At 48.1% G+C, this 18,916-nt stretch overlaps 1 protein-coding gene across 1 annotated transcript in view; it reads left to right on the forward strand.

Annotated features, from left to right (window-relative positions):
- Positions 1-18,916, forward strand: part of ddx31 (DEAD (Asp-Glu-Ala-Asp) box polypeptide 31) — a 127,168-nt gene that overhangs the window by 86,841 nt on the left and 21,411 nt on the right. The window contains exon 19 of the mRNA XM_072488583.1: positions 9,769-9,952. Coding sequence (XP_072344684.1) covers positions 9,769-9,952 — 184 coding nt within the window. The remainder of the gene's footprint in view (positions 1-9,768; positions 9,953-18,916) is intronic.

Genomic DNA, 18,916 nt, shown 5'->3' on the forward strand with positions numbered 1-18,916 from the left:
TCCATCCCCTTCAGACATTGACCTACTCGTATACAACTTTTGCGGAATCCAGAAAAGAAGACATTTTTGCCATCAGCTTAGTAGAAATTCAAACTCCGGCACCAGAGGTAAAAGACTTTGGGTTAAATTGGATAGCCCCTGAAAATGGGCAAGGGAATAGTGATGCGCGATTGACCAACATCCGTTAAATATAATGCAGGAACACACCATCTTCATGCTACCTGATCATTTATATGATATCTACAAACAACCAGAGCTAAAGGTTCATTTTGATTGCACGTGTAAGTGGGGGCCTAAAATCAATACTTGCTAGCATTAGTTAATACACTGCTTTAAACTAACCTACACCTCTTAAAGGAGAAGTGCATTGTGGCTGGAGCAGGCAAAGGAAGACCTGTGTAAGCTGATTCTGACCTGCGAATGCTAGAAGAATCGCTCTGCATGAGAATGCAGGCATCCAGGTTTTCTGGCGCAGCATTGGAGGTCTTGGTGGAGGTGGTGAAAACTAGAAGAGTTGTCCTGTATCTGCAAGGACCAACAGGCCCTACAGGCACAATGTAAAGACAATGAAAACAGATATCCACCGAGGTCAGTGTCAAGTGTATAGTACTGAGGCCCTGAATGCTGTACCCCAACTAGTTTAATGACCCCAAATGAGTAGGCAAGGTGAGTAAATTCTTTTTAAAATGCCATATCCACCCAACTACACCACCAGTCTAAGCCACAAAACAAATCACCACACCTCATCACTCACTTACCAGCAATACCGAGCAATCAGGACTCATATGCTTCATCTCGCACTCGTATTACGCACCCTCCGCACGTTGCCTTTTCAACCATGACGGCTACAAGGCTCAAACATGAAGCATGAAACTCAGTGACACAGTTAGAATCATAGAATTTACAGTGCAGAAGGAGGCCATTCAGCTCATCAAGTCTGCAGCAGCCCTTGGAAAGAGCACCCTACTTAAGCCCACATCTCCTCCCTGTCCCTGTAACCCTGTAACTCCACCTAACCTTTTGGACACTATGGGGCAATTCAGCATGGCCAATCCACCTAACCTGCACATCTTTGGACTGTGGGAGGAAACCGGAGCACCCGGAGGAAACCCACGCAGAGACTGGGAGGAAGTGTAAACTCCACACAGACAGTCATCCGAGGCCGGAATTGAACCCAGGTCCCTGAGGTTGTGAGGCAAGTTGGGAGACAGAAAGCAGGATACTCGCATTTGTTAGAGGGACAGTGTTAGAATATTATTAGATATGTTACGGCAAGGCATTTGTTAAATTCAAGGCAATTATACTACTGAATATAATATAGGTTACTCAATACTGTTGTTGATGAGGTTTTCTGAATCTTGATGGGAAACGCTCGAAGTCGTCCGTAATAGCAAAAGATTTATTGAGTAACTAAAAGAATACTTTTGTGAGTTATTTACTTTAATACTAGCAATATAGTTAATAAGATCTAAATTCAGTAACTGTGTTTATCTACACTAACACTCTGAGCTAATGTACACTCCTGCTGTCTCGTCACAGTACACCTAAAAGATGCCAGGGAACAGAATGAGCTTTCTTTTGTACCCCTGTTAGTACAGACCTCTAGTGATCATCTGATTCTACTGATTACACATTAACCCTTTATGTACATACAGAGATCGCTACACCTGCTTATAACTGAGAGTCTCAAAACCCTCAAAGGATAGCTTGAAACACTGGTATATTTTTGAATTAATGTGAGGAACAATGTACAACCCAGTGAGGAACAAGACCAGTCTTTGTGTAAACAATTAATAAAGAATATTTATTAACGTAAAAGAAAGGAAACAACACACAACAAAAAACTAATGACATTTGAGTATATTAACTAAACACGCGCCTTATCTGAACTTACCTCGTTGCCAAAATATACCCATGTTCCCTGAGCTCACTGACACACAATTTTCCCAATCAACATCCAATTTTAGTCACTCTACAAATCAAATCCAGCTAATAGTTACCACACAATACCGCTTATGTGACCAAGTCTGGGAAAACCTCTTGTTGGTTCAGCGAAGGCATGAAACTGTGTCGTTTAGAGAAGACTATCTGCACTCTATTGTGGCTCTAAATCATAGTATCATAGAATTCACAGTTCAGAAGGAGGCCATTCAGCCCATTGAATCTGCATCGGCCCTTGAAAAGAGCACCCTACCTAAGCCCACACCCCCACCCTATCCCAGTAACCCCACCCAACCCAACCTTTTTGGGCACTAAAAGCAATTTAGTGTGGCCAGTCCACCTATCTTGCACATTTTTGGACTGTGGGAAGAAACCGGAGCACCCGGGGGGAACCCAAGCAGACACGGGGCGAAAGTGCAAACTCCGCACAGACAGTGACCCAAGCCGGGAATTGAACCTGGGACCCTGGAGCTGTGAAGCAACTGTGCTAACCACTGTGCTACCATGCCTCCCAATGTTAGATGGAACAGGTCTCCGTGGCTCGGATCATAGATGGTACTGGCCTTTCTGAATGTTGGATGGAGAGCTAGCCTCTTTCCCTAATGAGGGTGCTCGCAGTTATGCTTTCAGTCTACCACTCTCAAATTCCTTGCCTTTAGAAGTTCACTTTTAACCTCGCTAATTTTCCTAATGTTGGCTTTGTTTATTGCCACGTGTACCGGGGTACAGTGAAAAGTATTGTTCTGCATACAGCTCAGACAGATTCCGTACATGAAAAGAAAATACATAATAGGGCAAACATAAAATACACAATGTAAATCCATAGACACAGACATCAGGTGAAGCATACAGGAGTGTAGTACTACTCGGTAGAGAAGATGTGTGAAGAGATCTGATCACTGCATAAGAGGGTTGTTTAGGAGTCTCATAACAGCGGCGAAGAAGCTGTTTTTGAATCTGTCTAACATCAGGCAGAGTCAACATGGTTTTGTGAAACCATGTTCAACCAATTTATTGGAGTTCTTTGAAGGAGTCGCATGTGCTGTGGATAAAGGAGAACCAGTGAATATACTGTTCTTAGATTTCCAGAAGGCTTTTGATAAGGTGCCACACCGGTATTGTGGAAATTAAAAGCTCATGGTGTGAGTGGTAACATATTGGCATGGATTGAAGATTGGCTAACTAACAGGAAACAGGGCAAATTGGGTGTTTTTCTGGTTGGCAGGATGTGACGTGTGGTGTGCCACAGGGGGGATCAGTGCTGGGGCTTTAACTTTTTACAATTTATATAAATAAGTTGGTGAAGGGAATGAAGATATGTTTGTTAATTTTGCTGACAACACAAAGATAGGTAGGAAAGTAGATTGTGAAGAGAACATGAGGAGGATACAAAGGGACATAGGTTAAGTGGGTGGGCACATCTGACAAATGGAGTAATGTGAAATTGCCCATTTTGGCAGGTAGAATTTATTATCTAAATTGTGAGAGATTGCAGAATTTGAAGGTGCAGAGTAAACTGGGTGTCCTTGTGCATGAATCACAAAAGGCTAGTATACAGGTACAGTAAATAATTAGGAAACCTAATAGCATGTTCACATTTATTGTGAGGTTAATTGCTTACACAAGTAGGGAGGTTACAGATATGGTCTCTGACAGGGCATTATGAGACCATATCTGTAGTATTGTGTCAGTATTGGTCTCCTTATTTAAGGAGAGATGTAAATCCATTAGAAGCAATTCAGAGATGGCTTCCTGGACTAATACCAGGAATGGGCAGGTTGTTTTATGAGGGAAGATTGGAGAGGTTAGGTTTTTATCCACTAGATCTTAGAAGAGTAAGAGGTGACTTGATCAAAACCTTTAAGATCCTGAGGGGTAGTCACAGGTAGTGTGGAGAGGATTTTTCCTCTTGTGGGAGAATCTAGATCCAGGGTTACTGTTTTTAAAAAAATATATATATAAAATAAAGGGTCTCTCATTAAAGCAGAGGTGAGGAGACATATTTTCTTTGGAACTCTCTTCCCCAAAAGACAGTGGAAGCCGAGTCTTTAAATAGTTTTAAGTCAGAGCTGGTGTAAGGGGCCCTTCACGTTGATTCCCTTAGTTCCTATTCCTTTAATTTTGTCTTTATCATTTTTAGTCCATGGATCATTAATTTCAATCGTGTTGTGACTCCGGGTCAAGTGGGGCTGGGATTGGGCTTCTGGCGGCAGCCATGAGCTGAGAGGTCGCACAAAAGGAGGCTCTCTCCTAGAAACTTCTCATTAAACCTTTCCATTGGGCAGCAAAAGTACAAATAAGTTCCCGAACGTAACCCCCACTCACTACCCAACCGATTGAGATGCCAGCAGCCAGACTGCAAGACTAGCAAGAGGAAAGAGAGGAGGACCCCAGCCCCAGAACGGGGACCCGCGTGGCAACCCAGATCTGAGCGTAGCAGACCCAGCAGGATCGCCAACGCCGGCCCAATCGGCGATAGAGAGGTTTATCCCCGCAGAGTTCCAAAGGTACAGTGAGATGATAAGAACCTCATGCTGGAAATGAAGTTGGCAATAGAGGCTGCGCTGGTCCCCCTAAAGGGAACATTGGACAGAGTGGAGAGGAGACTGGAGGCCCAGGAGGCGACGGTGCAGGACCTGGAGAAAGCTGCCACTGACCAGGACGCGTGGATCGCCTCACTCAAAGCTGAGGTTGCAAAGTTGGTGATGACCCAGGGGAAGGTGGACGACCAAGAAAACACAGTCCTGGCAGTACAACCTCTGGATCGTCTGGCGACCGGAGGGTGCAAAGAGTAGGAACCCGATGGAATGAATTTTGCAGATGCTTGGAAAACTGGCCAAGCACCCAGAGGTGGATCGGGCCCAGGGGTCACTCCGCCAAAAACCCAAGTGAGGAGAACTACCAGGCAATAATAGTGAAGCTCCACAAATTCCACGACAAGAAACAGGTTCTGAGGTGGGCGAGGAGCACGCGATCGTGTAAGTGGGAAGGACGAATGCAAGGGGTGTCAGAGAGGTATAGCCAACCACACCCGCAAGTTCTGATCCTGCCTCAAGCTGATCGGGTTCTGGACCACCTTTTTCAATGCTATGTCCAAGGTCGTGAGTGTGGAGCCAAGCCCTTTAGTGGTGCTCTTTCGGGTCTCGGAGCATCCAGATCTCTTTACAGGGAGAGGGGCTGATTCTCTGGCCTTTGCCTCCCTGATAGCCCGCCGGAGATTCCTGTTGGGATAGAGGTTGGCAGCGCCACCCAAGGCCACAGACTCGCTGTCGGACCTAGCGGAATTCCTGAAACCGGAAAAAATAAAATTTACCATCCAGGGGTTGGAGGAAGGATTCCATCATATGTGGAAACAATTCAACATCTTTGAGGACCTACTTGTGACCAGCAACTGGGTGGGGGTGAGGACGAAGAACTAGAGGGTAGGGATGGGGGAGAGAGTGGGAGGGAGGGGAGTAGGTAGCCGCCATATACAGGTAAAGCGACAGGTGTACAGTGGCATGGGGGGCCCACAAGCAGCACTACAGCAACATACCCCAAGAGAAGGGCAGAGTCCCCAAACGAGGCCGCACCACCTTCGCCCTGAGGTGCTGTACGCGGGGACTGGAATTGGCCGCGCACTGGCCCAGGATGTCATAACATAGTTTAAGGGCATCATCCGGGATCTTTGGAACGGTAGACAGCAATATGGAGTACTATATTTATTAAAACAAGACATCAGGTTTGTAATAGCATAACGTGATGCCTCTGGAAACTGCATTTCTTCAGGAGGAGGACTTGACTTTGGTTTATTTACAAGGGCTTCCAAAAGACAAGCTAATTGAATTGGCAAGTGAATTAAAGATAGAGGTGCCGGCTAAAGCTTGGAAAGTAGAGATAATTAAAGCAATCACTCAACATTTAAATTTGAAAGAGATGCCAGAAACACAGCCTGGGTTGTGGGGAAAAAAATCAGTGGAATTAGCGAAGACCCAGTTACAAGTTAAACAATTATAAATACAGATGGGGGGGGTGGGGGGGAAGGAAGAGAGTGAAGAGACCGGGAACAATAGAGGAGGACCAGAGAGGAGGGGGGGGTGAAGAGACGGGGAACAATAGAGGAGAACCAGAGAGGTGAGGGGGAGGCAGGGGAATGATAGCCGAAAGGAGGGCACGGGAAACAATAACAAACTTGGCATCTACAGGAACAGAGAGCAAGGAAAGACGGGACGAACGGCTGAATCGGAGGTGAGCGCGAGACGACAACGGCGGCGAAGTCCGTCCGGGAGAAGCAAATGACAACACCAACACCAGACCCATTCGAGTATTGCCCACTGTAATTGTTCTCCGGCACCCAAATGTATATCTACCTCCACAGTTTTCCCCCCCCCCCCCCCCCCCCCCCCCAACAAACAGATGCCTACTTATGTGTTGTAAATAATATTGCCAATTGTACAGAGTTGCTGCTGTTGAGCTGGCGCATAATACCTTCCCAGTTATTTTATTTTTTTGTTTCTTTTTTATTAATAGTTTTTTTTTCTTGGTATGTTTGTGTGTGCCCTTCTCTTGTATATGAATATATCTTATTCTGTGTACATAATGGTAAATATACTTTGTTCAAAAACCCAATTTAAAACATTTATAAATACAGGAGAGAGAAATGGAAATGCAACAAAAAGAAAGAGATGGAACTTTGCAAATGGAAATTGAAATGTGGAAGCTGAAATTAGAGAGGAAAAAGCAAAAGAGCTTAAAACACTGAAAATTAAAAAAGAGCTGCCATGAGCTATTATTAGTGTCACATGTAGGCTTACATTAACGCTGCAATGAAGTTACTGTGAAAATCCCCTAATCGCCACACTGAGGGAGAATTCAGAATGTCCAATTCCCCTAACCAGCATGTCTTTCAGGACCTGAGAGAGGAAACCGGAGCACCCGGAGGGAACCCACGCAGACACTGGGAGGAAACTGCAGACTCCGCACAGACAGTGACCCAAGCCGGGTCGCGGGTGCTCTGAAGCAACAGTGCTAACCACTACTATCGTGTTGCCCATTAAAATAAAATTTTTCACCATGTTGCTACTCCGAGGCAAGTGGGTGGATCTGGCTCATAGGGCCGTGTAGCCTGCTCCTCCTCACTCATCTGTTTGTGTCTTAGTCGAATTAGTTCTTCACAAGTAGCCCAAGCTGAAAGGTATTCTAGGTTGCCACCTCCGTTCGCTTCTGCGGCTGTTTCCTTCTCCTTTTGTTTTTGCCTGATTGCTCATGGAGAGGGCTGTCTCCTCTTGATAGCAAGGCTGTGCAGCATGGCCTTCAGATTGCTTAAAACTGAGGAATTGTTTCAGCGCACCAGTGGTGTGCTCTGTCACGTTCTTTGTGGCAGCATGGTTTTCATTGTATGCATGGCGCACCCCTGGGCATGGGTTGCACAGCATGGGCTTGGGTTGCACAGCAGAGTCATGAGCCATGTTGTCAGCAGGCTAACACCCGTCACCACTAGCTGCCCTTTGGTTTGCCATGGAGACTTCTTCAGAATGAAAGTATTACTGCCAGGATATCGAGCATTGATCTGCATGATTGGCTGCCCCTGGCCTTACACCAGCTGGACATTGAGGGAGTGGAATCCTGATGGGTTCCGGTACATGGCAGAGCTGGCATGGAACACCCGGAATACAATGTGCGTGCAATTATTGCTCCCTGCACAATAGGAAACCCTGCAATCCCAACAAACACTTGTCCTCACTCCACCTGTTTGTCTCTGGCAAGAGAGAATGAAATGAAGTTGGCTCTCTTTGACTAGAAAGCCTCAGTGACCTCCCTTATGCAGCAGTTCATGGCAAACTGCAAGATATTGCTAATATCCCCGCCACCACCTGGGAAGGCGTGAAATGCACAAGCTCATCGGCGCAGATACCTTCACAGCCACTGGCAGTGCAATTCGTACCCTGGTCTGAGAGTATTGTGGTTGCAGCAGTTGACAGACTTCAGTGAGGATCTCAGCAAAACACAGGCATCTTGCGTTGTTTCTCCCTGAGGTAGGTGTAGGAGAGTTATTCTTTGAATATTCTGGCCAGGTATGGTTCCTTCTTCCCATTACTGTGAGCAACTGGCTTGTGCAGAAGCTTTGGAGTCAGCAAAAAGGTACTTACCAGCATCTACACCCATCTCCCTGTGTAGACTTTACAAACGACAATGAAATCGGCAAAAACAAGTGGAATTATAGCCAGAAGCAGCAACTAATCAGTACATATTTGATCCTTTTTAAATAGCGCTGATGGGGATGCTTTCCGTTGCTTAACACTTGTTCAGCTCTGTGGTCTTATGAAAGAGCATTGCATGCTGTAAAGTCGGAACCTACCTGCTCTCCAGACTTTGGTGGGCATTCACTGCACGAGTGTTAATGTTTGCATCACAATAACATCGAGTGCAATTCACTTAACAGTTGTGTGCATAGGAGCAAAAATTGCCATGTTAGAACTCTTAAGGCTTTTCTAAAGCCTTAAACATAAAACAAGGCACTACCAAGCCCAATTTCTTGCAAGTATCCAGTCCCATTTGTATTTTTGTTTATTTTGAGTGAATAATTTTTTCACAAGATCGATTTGGCAATGTTTAATGTTCCCTTTTTAATAGTTTCTAATATCTACAATTTATGAAGTTTGTGCCTTGGAAATCCATGCATCAAATACTGAGAGGAGTTCAGCACTGCATTATTGGGTGAAGAGTGAATAGATTGTGAATCCTTCCCATTGATCGTTTACTGCAGGCAATGCCCAAAAGAGACTGTTGAAGATGGAAGTAATTTGCTCTTTTTTTTGTGCAAAGAAATGTTCTAATCGCTTTGTATATTATTTGTGTTTTCTGGCTTTTAAATCACAATCTCCTTGTTCAGCAAGTTCTCTTGTGGAATTGCACACCAATCTAGCTGGTAAATCATTTATCATCTTTGATGTTGCCAATGTGGTCAAGACCAAGTTAAAGTTTCAGGTAAAGCAGGTTTAAGACCAATGGATATTGTGGAAAAAAAAAAAGGCCTGCAGTCAGAATTCAACCCCTATTTTAAAGTCCTCGATTATTTCTAAACAATTATTTTAAACTGTCTGTGTAATTGCACCCTCCTGCCAGTGTTGGTGCTGCAGATTTTAAATATATTGGGCCAGATTTTGCAGTCAGCTGTGGATTAATAATTTGCTGATCACTTGGGGGGGGGGGGGGCGGGAAAGAGGTGCCTTTAAAAATGTCAGCCCGATCCTTGCGTTTCTAAATTGCTCATACGGCAGGCGAAATAGAGTCTGCCCCGCCAACACTATGTTGTGGACGCGAACTTTGAAGTCTTTTTTAAAAATGCTGCACTATAGGCGAAGAAAGCCGCCAGTGTTGTCGGCAGCTTCAACACCACTTTCCTCACCCACCATTGGCTGAATTGTGGGGAAATCGCACCCATAGTGTCTGCAATACTGTAGCAGGGCACAACGTAGTTTACTTTCCGCTTTGTGTGAAGGAGGTGCTTCCCAATTTCTTTCAACACTTGCTTCATAATTTTCACACCTTACAATTTTTAGAAGCTAACTTAAGATCCCTTGGAACTGCTGTGGGAATGGAGTGCGTTGTTCTGTTTGGTTTGGTTGTGTTTTGCTTTGTATTATATCTAAAATGGAAAAAGTTGAATTAAAATATGTTGAAATTGACATACCTTTTTTCTATCACAAACGGAAGTGTAGAATAGAAACAGTAAATCCTTCCAGGTTCCCTTAAAACATGTAGCAATATGTATAATTTATTTTCATTTTCCATGTATAATTGCTACCAAAATGTGGTTGATTCCTAATATTTTTTTTAATTTTTCAGCATTACAGTCATTCATTCGAGCATATGCCACATATCCAACAAATTTAAAGCATGTCTTCCATGTGAAGACGCTTCATCTTGGACACGCTGCCAAGAGCTTTGGACTCCGAGATGCCCCACAAAACCTGAGCAGCACAATAATGGCCAATCAGCCGAAGAAGAATTTTAAACCAAGGGTAAAAAGGTGAGGACCTTGACTCTGCATCTATTATTAAGTTACTTAACAATAAAAAAATGTTGCCGATTTATATCTATATATATTTATGTCTGTGTCCATGTATGTGTGCATTTTGGGGTTTTCTAGTTAACTAAAAGCTAGAGCTTACAAAAAGCATCTTATTGTGTTATTTCTGACCTCTGTTTCAATGCTAGAAACAATAATGAAGCAGAGCTTCCAACAAAATTATGTATGTTGCATTGTTATCTTTCAGTTTTGTATTATCTAGTTTTGCATTATCCGTGGCATTCAAATAAAATTGTGTTGGCCTTTGCTTGAAGATTAATTTGAATATACCCTGAAATCTTGGTTTAGTTGCTTTGGAATTTTACAATGTTTGAATAATGTGCAGTTGTAAATTTTCCTTGACCTTCAGAAGTTTAAATTGATGGGAAGGAGCCTATTTTTGTTCCCTATATTAGTTTGTAATGCTACTTGCTTCAGGATCAAAGGAGTCATTCCTTGGGGCTTCAGTTGCTCTGCTGCCATGATTTTGACAGAAACCTCTGTTAATGGAGTTTCTGCCAAACTACTGCCAGTTACAATGACGGAGAAATTGCTGGTGAGTCATTTTGTTAATGGTGACTGGACGGAATACATGCAGACGATTTTCCTTTACCTATGTGTTGCTAACCTAATGCTAGATGAATAGTTTAATACCATCTTCCACAATATGTCCAGCCACTTCATGCTATGTAAGACTGTGTTATGGCACCTGTAAGCATGGTTTAGTTGTATAGCGATTCGGAGTGCTTGGTACTTTTCCAGTTTATGTCAGAATGAGTGTGCTTCAGCTAACATATATACTTTATGCACAAAATTATTCCAGGCATAGTGATGGCTCTACTAGCTGTTGCAGTAGCACTGTGCTTGTCTGTGTGCAATTCTGATTTTTATACCCTCGTGGATGAACCCTATTCTGTATTTGTCTTATAATTTGTTTCTACGTTTCAGTTGTCATTTGTTAAATGTATATCAATTGGCTGTTGTTCTATGTTCTAATTGCATTCATGTGGTATCAATTGAGGACTCGCTGCAATTTGGAGCAGGCTGAAAGAGGGTTGATGATTGGGGTGTATGGTATTTAGTCTGCATCTCTGTAAATTGAAGCTGGAGTGGTCTGTAGTGTTCTTTCCTTCACCACCTGGCTATCTGAGTTCTCACAATAAACACTGAACCAAATATATGCATTATTGCCTTATCTTCCAAAAGGTTTCCTCCGGGTGCTCCGGTTTCTTCCCACAGTCCAAAGATGTGCAAATTAGGTGGATTTGTCACGCTAAAATGCCTCCGTATTCAAAAGTTAGGTGGGCTTGCTGGGTTACGGGGATAGGGTGGAGGTGTAGGCTTGGGTCGGGTTCTCTTTCAGGGGCCAGTGTAGACTTGATGAGCCAAATGGCCTTCTGCACTGCAAACTCTTATGATGATGTCTCTGATCATATGTACGAATTACTCTGATTTTGTATTGGAAGATGTAGGAGCCTTCTGTCATTCACTTTTATGTGGCAAAAAAAGTATTGTTAGACCCGACAATGCAAGCTAAAGCTACAAACCAAAGTTCATCAGAGGGCTTTAATTTATATGATAGCAATATACAGCAGATAAACTGCAACATTTTTTTTTAAAGAAATATTTTTATTCAACTTTTTACATATTTTCAACAATTACACATTTTCACCCCCTTACAGAAAAAAGAAAAGCAAAGAACACATGAATAAACATCTTACAACCACATCACGAATTCCCCCAATATACAACCCCCCCCCCATTGAGCAATAATAAACACTGTAGAAAACACAAAGTACACCCCCACCCCCCCCCCTCTTTCTCCCCCCCCCCCCCCCCTCCTCTGGGTTGCTGCTGCTGCTGACCACCTCCTAACGCTCCACTAGAAAGTCTAGGAACGGTTGCCACCGCCTGAAGAACCCTTGCACAGAATCTCTCAAGGCAAATTTTACTCTCCAATTTAATGAACCTTGCCACGTCGCTGATCCAGGCTTCCACGCTTGGGGGCCTCGCATCTTTCCACTGTAGCAGAATCCTCCGCCGGGCTACCAGGGACGCAAAGGCCAGAATACCGGCCTCTTTCGCCTCCTGCACTCCCGGCTCGTCCGATACCCCAAATAGTGCTAACCCCCAGCTCGGCTTAACCCGGGTGTTCACTACCTTAGACACCGTCCTCGCAATACCCCTCCAGAACCCATTCAGCGCCGGGCACGCCCAGAACATGTGGGTGTGATTTGCTGGGCTCCCCGAGCACCTCCCACACCTGTCTTCCACCCCAAAGAACCTGCTCAGCCTCGCCCCTGTCATATGTGCTCTGTGAAGAACCTTAAATTGTATCAGGCTAAGCCTGGCGCAAGAGGAGGAAGAATTAACCCGACCCAGGGCGTCCGTCCACGCACCCTCGTCTATCTCCTCCCCAAGCTCCTCCTCCCATTTACCCTTTAGCTCCTCCACCGAGGCCTCCTCCTCCTCCTGCATCTCCTGGTAGATCGCCGAGACCCTGCCCTCTCCAACCCACACCCCTGAGAGCACCCTATCCTGGATCCTGCGTGCTGGAAGCAGCGGGAACTCCCTCACCTGCCGTCTTACAAACGCCCTTACCTGCATGTACCTGAAGGCATTTCTGGGGGGGAAGCCCAAATTTTTTCTCCAGCGCCCCAAGGTTCGCCAGCTCAGGAATCCTCCATCCATTCTCCCCGGGATGAACCGATGGTTCTCCCGGATCGGGGACCAAACCGAAGCCCCTACCTCACCCCTGTGGCGTTTCCACTGCCCCCAAATTTTCAAAGTCTCCACCACCACCGGACTCGTGGTGTACCTAGTCGCCGGGAGCGGCAGCGGTGCTGTCACCAGCGCTCCCAGACTCGTGCCCACACAGGACGCCATCTCCAGCCTCTTCCACGTCACCCCCTCCCCCTCCATTACCCACTTGCGTATCATCGCCACATTGGCAGCTCAGTAATACCCACACACATTAGGTAACGCTAACCCTCCTCTGTCCCTACTCCGCTCCAGAAACACCCTTCTCACCCTCGGGGTCTTTTTCCCCCACACGAATCCCATGATGCTCCTACTGACCTGCTTAAAAAAGGCCTTGGGGATCAGGATGGGGAGGCACTGGAATATAAAAAGGAACCTCGGGAGCACCGTCATCTTCACCGACTGTACCCTACCCGCCAGGGAGAGTGGCAGCATATCCCACCTTTTAAACTCCTCCTCCATCTGCTCCACCAGCCTTGTCAAGTTGAGCTTGTGTAGGGCCCCCCAGCTCCTGGCCACCTGGATCCCTAGGTACCGAAAACTCCTTTCCGCCCTCTTCAGTGGAAGCTCGTCTATCCCCCTTCCCTGGTCCCCCTGGGTGTACCACTAAGAGCTCACTCTTCCCCACGTTGAGCTTATACCCAGAAAAGTCCCCAAATTCCCTGAGGATCCGCATCACCTCCGGCATTCCCCCCCCCCCCCCCAACTGGGCCCGCCACATACAGTATCAGGTCATCGGCATACAACGATACCCGGTGTGTGTGTCGTTCCCCCCCCCCCTCCCCCCCTTCCCGGACCAGCCCCATCCAGTTCCTGGACTCCCTTAGAGCCATAGCCAAAGGCTCAATTGCCAATGCAAATAGCAAGGGGGATAGGGGGCACCCCTGCCTCGTCCCCGGTACGGCCGAATGTATTCGAACCTCCTCCAATTCGTGGCCACACTCGCCACCGGGGCTTCATAAAGTAGCCTAACCCAACTAATGAACCCCTCCCCAAACCCAAACCTCCTCAACACTTCCCAAAGGTACCCCCACTCCACCCTATCGAAGGCCTTGTCCGCGTCCATCGCCGCCACTATCTCCGCTTCCCCCTCCACTGCAGGCATCATGATTACGTTAAGGAGCCTCCGCATATTGGTAGTCAGCTGCCTTCCCTTAACAAAACCCGTCTGGTCCTCGTGAATCACTCCCGGGACACAGTCCTCAATTCTGGTAACCAACACCTTCGCTAACAGCTTCGCGTCCATATTGAGGAGAGAGATTGGCCTATACGACCCACACTGTAATGGGTCGTTGTCCCGCTTCGAGTTCAGCGCCCTGGACATCGTCGGGGGTAGGGCCCCCCCCCCCCCCCCCTCGCCTCATTGAAACTCCTCACTAATAGAGGGCCCAGCAGGTCCATGTACTTACGGTAAAATTTCACCGGGAACCCATCTGGCCACGGTGCCTTCCCCGCCTGCATACTCCCCAGCCACCTGCTCCTCCACCCTCGGGAACCTCAGCCGATCCAAAAATCGACGCATCCCCCCCTCCTCTGTCGGGGGCTCAGACCAATACAGCCCCTCATAAAAGTCCCTGAATACCCCATTTATTCCCACCGTACTCCGCACCGTGCTCCCCCCTTCATTCCTAACTCCTCCAATCTCCCTCGCTGCCTCCCGCTTCCAAAGCTGGTGTGCCAACATCCAGCTAGCCTTCTCCCCGTACTCATACACGCTTTCCTCCACAGCACCTCTGCATTCTTGCTGGTCAACAGGTCGAACTCGGCCTGGAGGCTTTGTCGCTCCTTGAGTAGTCCCTCCTTGGGGACCTCTGCATACCTCCTATCCACCCTTAAAATCTCCCCCACCAATCTCTCCCTCTCTCTCCTCTCCTTCTTCTCCTTGTGGGCCCTAGTGGAGATTAGCTCTCCCCTAATCACCATCTTCAGCGCCTCCCAGACCACCCCCACCTGCACCTCCCCCATTATCGTTAGCCTCTAGATAGCTTTCAATGCACCCCCGGATCCGCCCGCTCACCACCTCATCCGCCAGCAAGCCCACATCCAGGTGCCACAGCGGGCACTGGTCCCTCTCCTCCCCTAGCTCCAGCTCCACCCAATGCGGGGCATGGTCTGAGATGGCTATGGCCGAATATTCCGTGACCGCCACCCTCGGGATTAGTGCCCTGCTCATAACGACGAAGTCTATCCGGGAGTAGGCTTTATGGATGTGTGAGAAAAAAGAAAATTCCCTGGCCCCCGGCCTGACAAACCTCCATGGATCCACTCCTCCCATCTGGTCCATAAACCCCCTCAGCACCTTGGCCGCCGCCGGCCTCTTACCCGTCCTGGACCTGGAGTGGTCCAATGCTGGATCCAGTACAGTGTTGAAGCCCCCCCCCCATTATCCCCATTATCAAGCTCCCTGCCTCCAGGTCCGGAATCCGGCCCAACATGTGCCGCATAAATCCGGCATCGTCCCAATTCGGGGCATATACATTCACTAATACCACCCGCACACCCTGCAACTTACCACTCACCATCATATACCTACCTCCATTGTCTGCCATGATGTTCAGCGCCTCAAACGACACCCGCTTCCCCACCAAAATCGCCACCCCTCGATTCTTTGCATCCAACCCCGAGTGGAAAACGTGCCCTGCCCACCCCTTTCTCAGCCTAACCTGATCTACCGCCCACAAATGTGTCTCCTGGAGCATAACCACATCTGCCTTCAGTCCCTTCAGGTGCGCGAACACACGGGCCCTCTTGACCGGCCCGTTCAGGCCTCTCACATTCCAAGTTATCAGCCGGATCAGGGGGCTTCCCGCCTCTCTCCTCTCCCCTCTCCTCTTCTTCCCCCCCCCCCCCCCCCCCCCCCCCCCCCCCCCCCCCCCGGCCAATTAGCACCTCCCGCACTCTCCATTCCCCCCAGCGGCAGACTCCCGCCCCGACTCTCTCTCCGAGCTCCAGCTCCCCTTTGGCCCATGCAGCAGCAACGCAGTTCCAGCCCCCCCAGCTAGGTCCCCCCCGAGCTGCTTTGCTCCCTCCATGGCACTCCCGTAAGTCAGCTGACTCCTGCTGACCCTGGCCACTCCATCGGCCCCCCAGTGTGGTAGTCTTCCCCCCCCCCCCCGTCCATCAGCGGGCGCTCCTCTCCAACACTGCCCTTCCACCCCCCTGGCCCCGCCCCTTCCCTCCCTAGCGCGGGAAAAAGCCCGCGCTTTCCATCAAACCAGCCCCGCCCTCTCTGGCGCAGCTCCCTTTTGCGGCCTAATCACAGCTCCCCTACCTCGGGTCTCCCCTCCCCCAACGGGGCCCCGTCCTTCCAACCATCGACGGCCACACTCTCTCAAAACCCCCACTTTGAACCATTTCACCCTACCCCACCCAGCACTCAAGGAAACAATACAGAACAACAGAACATCCCCCAAAGCACAGTAGTCCCCCGCGACTTCCCCTCACAACCGACCCACAGTCCGTCCAACTTTTCGGCCTGAATGAAGGTCCGCGCCTCCTCCGGCGTCTCAAAGTAATGGTGCCGGTCCTTAAACGTGACCCACAGTCGCACCGGCTGCAGCATCCCGAATTTCACCCCTTTCCGATGCAGAAACGCCTTAGCCCGATTGTACCCGGCCCTCTTCTTGGCCACCTCCGCGTTCCAGTCCTGGTATATACGGACCTCTGCATTCTCCCACCTGCTGCTCCGCTCCTTTTTTGCCCATCTTAGGACACACTCCCTGTCCACCAAGCGGTGGAACTGCACCAATACTGCCCGCGGTGGCTCATTAAACTTGGGCCTCCTCGCCAGGACTCGGTGGGCCCCATACCAGGGGCCTCGGGAAGGCACCCCCGCCCATCAACGTGTTCAGCATCATGGCCACATATGCTCCAGCATCCGACCCCTCCACTCCCTCCGCAAGACCCAGAATCCGCAGGTTCTTCCTCCTCGACCGATTCTCCGTGTTCTCGAACTTCTCCTGCCATTTCTTGTGCAGCGCCTCGTGAGCCTCCACCTTCACCGCCAGGCCCAATATCTCGTCCTCATTCTCCGAGGCCTTCTGCCGCACCTCCCGGATCGCCGCCCCTTGGGCCTTCTGGGTCTCGACCAGCTTGTCGATTGAAGCCTTCATCGGCTCCAGCAGCTCTGCTTTCAATTCCGTGAAGCAGAGCTTGAGAAACTCCTGCTGCTCTTGCGCCCACGCTGCCTGGTCTCCACCCGCCGCCATCTTGGCTTTCTTCCCTCGCACTTTACGCTGCACCAGAATTACTTTTTTCACCGCTCCACTCCTGGTCCAATCCATACAGTGCCGGGGAACTCGTACTGTCACTTTCCCACACTGGGAACCGTCGAACAAATGCCGCTGGGGCCCCTAAAAAGAGCCCAAAAGTCAATTTCTGGCGGGAGCTGCCGAGCGTGCGACTTAGTTCAGCATAGCCGCAACCGGAAGTCCTGCAACATGTTTTTAACAAAGTGATACTTGACACCATTTCCTGAAACCATAATAATCTCAATGTGCCAAAGTATCATAGCCAATGGATTTCATTTGAATATAGTACTGTTATGATGGAAATCTGCACACAGTATCCCACAAACAGCAAGTGGCATAGATGACCCGTTACATTAATGTGATTGTCTGATTGAAGGATAAACGGAAACAAGAAGAATATTTTTTTCAATTCATTTACGGGATGTGGGCATCACTGATTAGGCCAGCATTTATTGCCCATCCCTAGTGGCCGTTCAGAAGGTAGTGGTGAATAGCCTTCTTGAACTACTGCCGTCCCTGAGGTGCAGGTACACCCACCGTGCTGTTCGGGGGGAGTTCCAGGATTTTGACCCAGCGATAGTGAAGGACTGGCGATATATTTCCAAGTCAAGGTAGAGAGTGACTTGGAGAGGAACCTCCAGGTGGTGCTGTTCCAAGATATCTGCTTCTCTTGTGCTTCTAGATGGCAGTGGTCATGGGTTTGGATGGTGCTGCCGAAGGAACTCTGGTGAGTTACTGCAATGCATCTTATTGATAGTACACACAGCTGCCACAGTTTGTCGGTGGTGGAGGGTTTGTGGAAGGGGTAGCAATCAAGCGGGCTGCTTTGTCCTGGATGATGTCAAGCTTCTCGAGTGTTGTTGGAGCTGCACTCATCCAGGCAAATAGTGAGTGTGCCATTATACTCCACACTTGTGCCTTGTTGATGGCGGACAGGCTTTTGGGGGGGGTCAGCAGATGAGTTACTCGCCATAGGATTCCGAGTCTTTGACCTGTCCTGGTAGCCACAGTCTTAATATGGCTAGTCCAGTACAGTTTCTGATTAATGGAAACCCCCAGGATGTTGATTGTGGGGGATTCAGCAATGGTAATGCCATTGAATGTCAAGGGGCGGTTTTTAGATCCTCTCTTGTAGGACATGGTCATTGCCTGGCACTTGTGTGGCACAAATGTAACTTGCCACTTGTCAGCCTAAGCCTGAATATTGCCCCCTCTTCTTCCAATAGTGCCATAGGATCTTTTGTCTTCACCTGAACATTTGATGTCCCGTGTGAAGGATGGCACTTCGACCAATGCAGCTCTCCCTCAGTACAGTATCGCAGTGAAATGTCATCCGAGATTATACACTGAAGTCTTGGGGAGGGCTTTAAACTCTCAACCCTCTGACTCAGCAGTGGGTACCATTACTGAGCTGCGCTCTACACAAAATAACAGATTTCAAAAATTCCTGAGCTTTTTTTCTGCTGAGTATTTTACCCAAGTCTTGAGTGGGTGTAGAGTTTTGCTTCACCGCCATACAATTGAGCTAAGTGAACTCAAGAATTTAGGAGAGCTAGCAAGAAAAATGCATCTCCAAGGAGCATATCACACCTCAGATCAAAGAAGATCTTTCATACTGGGCAAGGACTTTGAAGAAAGCCCAAGCTGTTTTTGAACAGGCTGGTGATGAATACTAATTATTTCTATCACCTGAGAAGGAGTGAGAAGAGAAAGCACCTTCCATCCTCTGATAATCTGTTTACTGGCTCAAGTCGAATACAAAGCCTACTGGAAACTTTGACCACTGCTGCCTCTTAAGTGCCTCATGAAAATCACAGGCATTATTATGTATTGGATTTCCCACAAGACCACCAGCCATACCTTCATTTTAAAATCCAGTGCATTGATCTTCCTAAAATTTGTACTGAGAAGGTAT

Source organism: Scyliorhinus torazame, chromosome 22 (assembly GCF_047496885.1).
Source record: "Scyliorhinus torazame isolate Kashiwa2021f chromosome 22, sScyTor2.1, whole genome shotgun sequence".
NCBI classification, from domain to species: domain Eukaryota; kingdom Metazoa; phylum Chordata; class Chondrichthyes; order Carcharhiniformes; family Scyliorhinidae; genus Scyliorhinus; species Scyliorhinus torazame.